General features: G+C 50.0%; 1 protein-coding gene across 1 annotated transcript; it reads left to right on the forward strand.

Annotated features, from left to right (window-relative positions):
• Positions 1 to 3,329: 3,329 nt before the first annotated feature.
• Positions 3,330 to 5,633, forward strand: CD70 (CD70 molecule). The gene is made up of 3 exons (XM_069491661.1): positions 3,330 to 3,497; positions 4,445 to 4,478; positions 5,248 to 5,633. The coding sequence occupies exons 1-3, from the start codon at positions 3,330 to 3,332 to the stop codon at positions 5,631 to 5,633; spliced, it is 588 nt and encodes a 195-aa protein (XP_069347762.1).
• The last annotated feature ends 1,172 nt before the right edge of the window (positions 5,634 to 6,805 follow it).

The following is a 6,805-nucleotide window of genomic DNA, read 5'->3' on the forward strand; positions in this document are numbered from 1 at the left end:
CTCAAACCACAAGACGAAAAATAAACAAGTGGGACTACATCAAACTAAAAAGGAAATAATCAACAAAATGAAAAGGTAGCCTGTGGATCAGGAGAAAACATTTGTAAACATTCTGATAACCTGATAAGGATTAATATCCAAAACATGTAAGGGACTCACACAACTCAATATCAAAAAAAGAAAAGAACAAAAGTAACCCAAACCAATTAAAAAATGGCCAGAGAACCTGAATAGACATTCCTCCGAAGAAGACATAAAAATAGCCAATAGATATATGAAAGCATGCTCAATATCATTAGTCTGCCAGGAAATGCAAATTAAAACCATAAAGAGACATTACCTCACACCTGACCGGATAGCTATCATCAAAAGTTACATGTTTGTTGCAGTTCAAACTGGAAATTCCCCAAATGTCCAGCATCAGATCAAAGGGTAAATATAGTATGGTGTATTCACATAGCAAAATGTTACACAGAAATGAAGATGCACTACCTACAACTTCATGCATCTCTAAACATCTGTCTAGTGTTGTCTTTGTCAAGAACAGACTATATTGTATTTCCACTAGCTGCTGTCCGTGTGGGACAGAAGAACAATTTAAAATGTTTTAAATGGGAAATGTATTCTGGACAATGGGACTAACATAGATTTATATGCAGTCACTATTTGTTAAAGTTCATGAAATTTTTAAAGTGTCAACTTGAGTCTGAGTGTTTTATTTGTTCTTTAGTTGAAGTATTGCGATTTTTTTTTGAGATAGAGTCTTGCCCTGTGGCCCCTGGTAGAGTGCAGTGGCATCATCATAGCTCTCTGCAACCTCAGACTCCTGGGCTCAAGCAATTATTACTACTCAGCCTTCTGAGTAGCTGGGACTACAGGCACGCGCCACCACGCGTCGCTAATTTTTCTATTTTTGGTAGTGATCCTCCCACCCTAGCCTCCCAAAATACTGTGATTACAGGCATGAGCCACCCATCCTTGGCCTGGATCTGATCTTTATTTGAAGCATTTTTTACAATTTGTTCATCGTGGATTTTTTTCTTGCATTAACTTTTTAATTTTTTAAAAAAAAATATTGCATGAGAATATATTTATCTTGATAATGGACTTTTAAGATGACCCCTTGAAATTTGCACCTGAGGTACAAAATGCTATTACTCCTAATAATAAAAGCCTTGAGTTTCAGCAGGGTGCAGGTCTACTCAGACTGAAGACTACATTTCCCAGGCTCCCCTGCCTAAGTCACATGACTCTACTCGCCAATGGGTTGTGAGTGAAATTGATTACTTCTCTTAAAGGGAAGGACAGTACATGACTTTTACTTTTTCACCTTGTAAGTGCCTCAAACTTGGCCATCTTGTACTATGCAGACAAGGGCATTACACTTGACGTGTCACAGGCACAAAAGAAAAAGAATTTGGGCTCCTGAAGACTTTACAGAGTGCAGATGACATACCAGCCCAGACTTTCATATAGGAGAAAAGTACTTATTTTGCTTTCTTTTGCACCCAACTCTCCCAGCCCTACTGGTTTGTGGGACGGAGAAGGGAACAGGAATGGTGGCGTGGGAAATAAGTGCTGAGACAGAGATGTCTCCCAGATGAAATCCCAGTAATAGGAGGGAAGCTGTGTAGCAAAGGGGGAAGCTCTAAGCTGAAGGGTCTCGGTCCCTTTCTTGTTTAGAGCTCTGGCAATGATAACACCAATTGTGGCAACTGGAGCTAACCACAGCAAAGAGAAAGAGGAGAGACAGCTGTACAAAGTTGTACAAAGAGGAAGCCTGAGTGGGCACCTTCAAGCTGTCCTCAGCTCCCAGGGGCATGGAAGGGAGGCAGAAGTTTCTAAGTGTCTCACAGGGGAGGAAGACTGCCAAAAATCAGCCTAGCGGGCTTGAGGCTTCCCTGAGAGGGGAAAGTGATCTTACTTCCTGTGGCCCAATTGCCCCCTGGACCTCGCCCCTCAGCTTTCTGCCCTGCGCAGAGCTCCCAACCCCCCTGACTTAGAGGAAGAGAAATAATGAGAGAGGTAGGAAGTTAGTTGGCAAGGGCAGGGGACATCTTGAACCACAACCTCAGCTGTAGAGTCCGCAGATAGGGGAAAGTCCTGGCTTCTGAACACTCCTCCTCAAAAATCAAAAAAGATGCCCCAACCTGCAGCAGAACCACACAGACTAGAGCGCAATCCATTAGAGCCCAGCTCAAGTCACCAGATGAGTCAGGCGGTCAAGTCTAGGTTCTTCAAGTACAGGATGCCAATCTCCATTGCAACCCAGGCACCTGCCCCCCAAAAGCTCCTTGCTGGGAGAATTAAGCTGGCAGACGGCAGCTATGGACAGTCGAAATATTAACCACAGCACCACCCACTTCATTTCCCTAGACCTGGAATTTAGGGGCTTCAGTGAAACAAATTCCTTTAGTAGTGGGGACTTCAGGGAGTGTATGCTGATTACCTGGGTCCCAAGGATCCTGGACTTACGTGACTTCCTTCTTTGACCTGTCCACTCCTTGGCCCTGCAAATATTGTTGGCTCAAGCTCTGAAATCTCTCCTGTTTCCTTCCATCTCCTTGTTAGGCCCCCAGCCTCAGCCCACCTGATGTAGGGCCCACCCTCCTGCAACACGACCTCATGGTAACCTAATGACATATGCAAAGGCCCTGTTTCCAAACGAGGTCACCTTCTGAGCTTCCGTGTGGACACAGAGTTAGAATAGGAGGCCTGTTCAAGAATGCAGGGGAGGAGAAAACTGATGCACTATGGGAGGTGTTTTTAAAGAGACAGCTGCATCAGTGATCTGGCATCACGCCCTGGGGCAGGGCAGTAGCCTGGCCCCACCTGACTGCCAGGGAGGTTGGGGACATGAAGAGGAACACGTGGATATTTGGGGAGCGAGCCCAATTCCTGCCTGCTGGCTGTATCCTTAGTCCCCGGCAGCACATTGTCTAGTCCCTAATAGATGCTCAATAAAGGTTTGTTGATTGAACGAATGAATGAATGCATGAACCTGCACCAGGAAGGGGAGGGGAGGAGACACATGGAAAGATCTGGACGTCCCCTGCCTGAGCGGCAGGGTGGGGCAGGCACCTCCCGAGCCCACCCCGCAGCTGCCCTGCCCCAGCCCGGGACCTAGCGGGAGGGGATTTCCCTGCTCGGAGAGCCACCGGAATCCCTCCCCGCCCCCGGCCGGACATCCCCAAAGAAGGGCAGGCTGGTGCCCCGCAGGTTTAAGCCAGCAGATGCTGAAGCGCATTCTCAGAGGGTGAAGTTTCTTTCCCCCTTCTGGGCAGCCCTTCGTGTCCCGACCCCGCCTGCACCGGCTGGAGCCGCCAGCGATGCCCGAGGACGGCTCCGGGTGCCCGGTGCGCCGCCTGCCCTGGCCTTGCGGCACGAAGGCTGTTTTTAGCCTGCTTTTTGTTATGATGCTCTGCTTGGTCGGCTACCTGGTCCTCCCAGCGCGCCGGCAGCAGCAGCAGCAGCAGCAGCAGCTCGAGCCACCTGGGGTGAGTCGAGAAGGAGGGATGGGCAGGTGGGGTGCACACCTGCCACCTGCTCGCCCAGCCTGGGGACCTCCGGGCTGGGGAACCCGGCAGAGGCGCGGAGACAGGCGGGGGGCGGTGCGCTAGAGCGCAGACTGACAGCATCAGAATCAGATGGGTTTAAAAAGGAGAGAGAGAGGAAGGGAAGGAAGGAAAAAGAAAATAAATTAGCCAGTCGTGGTGGTGGCACCTGTAGTCCCAGCTACTCGGGAGGCTGGAAGGAAGGCTCGGCAGGAGGATCGCTGGAGCCCAGGAGTTGGAGGCTGCAGTGAGCTACGATCGCCCCACTGCACTCAAACCTGGGCGACAGAGAGAGATCCTGCCTCTTAAAAAAAGAAAAGAAAAATGAAAAAAAATAAAAGCCAGGGCGACGACCTGCTGGCGCAGAGAGACCCTCGCAGGGAGGCCAGGCCGGGCCAGGACGCCCCGGGAGGGAACGGGGCATCCCGGGGTGGGAAAAGGTGCATCCGACGTGGCCCTGGAAGATGACTCTCCGGTGTTTCCCGGGCGGGGTGACTCAGAGGCTGCCGGGGGCTTCACAACGCGGGGAGCGGGGGCTTCCTGGGACAGGACGCGCTGGCTGGGCTGGGAGTCCCTGCGGAGGCCCAGCGGGCTGGGAGGCTGCTCCGGGGCCTGCGGTTCGCTCGCTCCGGGTGATGTCCAGGAAAACTAGGAAGTTCTTCTGAATGTCTAGTCTTTGACTCTCCCCCGCTGGTTCAAACCTAACTTCCCCTTTAAGAAACCTTTTTTTCTTTTTCTTTTTAATCGCAAATCCGGGAATGGGATGAGGGCTGAGTAGGAGGGTGAACGGAGAAGAGAGACACAGACCCCCACCCCGTCCCTGACTTGGGGGGAGCACTTAAAACCTCCGTGTTTAAGTCCTTGCTCTGTTTTCTGGTCTTTTCTTCCAGTGGGACATAGCTGAGCTCCAGCTGAACCACACAGGTAACCGGGGTCTCGAGCTGGGGGCGGGGAGAGATGGAGACAGAAAGGGAAGGGGAGAGAGAGAGAAGGAGGGGCAGAGAGAGGGGGGCCAGCAGGAAGCGGGGAGCCCGCTGGGACACACACACACGTGTCAACCAGTGGGTGGGGGGCAAGAGAGAGCATGGAAGGGATGCATGAGCCAAAGCCTTTATTAGGGTTCAAGGCATCCCCCAAGCAGGTTTCCCTGCTGTGGGGAATTGTAATTGTTAGGGGTAGAGGCTGGAGGCGTTCTGAAACTGAGAGTGGTCACTGTGAGGGAAATTGACACAATCTGAGCAGGGTATGGGGTGAGCAGGGAGGAGTCAACAAGGCTGCACCAAGGGGGCCAGGGGGTGGCTGCATAAAGCAGGTGCACGGGATCGATAACATTGAGGAACTGGGAGGGGACAGAGAATTGGAAACTGTCACACACTCAGCCCTAATTCTGGTGTGAAAAAACTAAACATATTCAAATCGGATGCCAGGCGAGACAGCATTGTAAGAATTCACTACACACACACACACACACACACTTTGTCTCTGCGTCTGTCTCTCTTTTTCCTCTCTCTCTCTGTATGTCCTTGCCCCTCCCCCTCTCTCTGTCCTTGTCCCTTTCTCCCTCCCTTTAAATTTCTATCTCTCTATCCTTTCATCCAACGCCCTATCCCTAGACCCCACTCTCTCTATGACCAGAGGGTTCCTCAGTTTCCCAAAACCTCCATCCTCCCATCCCCGAACCCTGTGCCCCCAGGACCTCGGCAGGACCCCAGGCTGTACTGGCAGGGGGGCCCAGCCCTGGGCCGCACCTTCTTGCACGGAGCGGAGCTGGACGACGGGCAGCTGCGTGTCCACCGCAAGGGCATCTACAGGCTGCACATCCAGGTGACATTGGCCAACTGTCCCTCCAGGCACACCACCGTGCCCCGCAATGCCACCCTAGCCGTGGGCATCTGCGCCTCCACCACCTACAGCCTGATGCGCCTCCCCTTCAACCAAGACTGCACCGTCTCCTCCCAGCGCCTGACGCCTCTGGCCCCCGGGGACACCCTCTGCGCCAACCTCAGTCTGCCACTGCTGCCCTCACAAAATGCCGACGAGACCTTCTTTGGCATTCAGTGGGTGCACCCCGGAGCATAGCTCCTGGTTTAGGTTGGTTGTGTGTTTTTTGTGTTTTTTTTTTTTTTTTTGCTTCTGTTTTTCTATAATTTTTTTCCCCATTTTATCCTTGGTTTATCTGCCTGCCAGGACAGAAAACAGCTTACCTGGGTGGCTGTCTCTCAAAGCAAAAGATGCAGATAACCTACCATCTTCCTTAAAGCCATCCAGATCATCGAAAACAAGGCAAGTTTGAGAAACTGTCACCGCCCAGAGGCACCTAAGGAGCCGTGATGGCCAAATGTCATGTGGGATCCTGGGTCAGAAAAAGGACATTAGATAAAAACCAAGGAAATATCAATAAACTGTATACTCTAATTAATAATGTATCAGTTTTAGTTCATTAGTTGTAACCACACTAAGAGAAGATAGTGTCTTAGTCCTTTCCAGCTGCTATAACAGAATACCTCAGACTGGATGCTTTATAAACAACATACATTGTATTTTTTTGTAGAGATGGGATCTTGCTATGTTGCCCAGGCTGGTCTTGCACTCCTGGCCTCAAGTGATCCCCCTGCTTCAGCCTCCCAAAGTGCTGGAATTACAGTTATGAGCCACCACCCGGACTGTATTTTCTTTTCTGCAAAACCATGTATATACACTCTTCTTTTTAAATTGAGGTGAAATTCACATGACATAAAATTAGCGCTTTCAAAGTGGACAGTTCGGTGGCATTTAGTCCATCCACGGTGTTGTGCAACCACCACCTCTATTTAGTTCCAAAGCATTTTCACCACTTCAAAAGGAAATTCCATATTCATTAGCAGTCAGTCCTCATTTCTCCGCCTCCCTCACCCCCCCCCACCCCGTCCCTGGCAGTCACCAATCTGCATTCCATACTATGGATTTACCTATTCTGCGTGTTTCATGTAAATAGAATCATATGATTTTTCCCCTGTATCCAGATTCTTTTACTTAGCAGAATGTTTTGAAGGTTTATCCAAGATGTAGCACGAGTCAGTGCTTCATTCCAGTTTATGGCTGAAGAAGATTTTATTATATGTGTATACCGGGTTTTGTTTATCCATTCACCATTGATGGGCATTTGGGCTGCTTCCACTTTTTGGCTAGTGCAAATAATGCTGCTATGAACATGTGTGTAGTGTACTGGTTTGAGTCCCTTTTTCAAATTTTTGGGGTATATACCCAGGAGT

This window comes from Eulemur rufifrons, chromosome 2 (assembly GCF_041146395.1).
Source record: "Eulemur rufifrons isolate Redbay chromosome 2, OSU_ERuf_1, whole genome shotgun sequence".
NCBI lineage: Eukaryota > Metazoa > Chordata > Mammalia > Primates > Lemuridae > Eulemur > Eulemur rufifrons.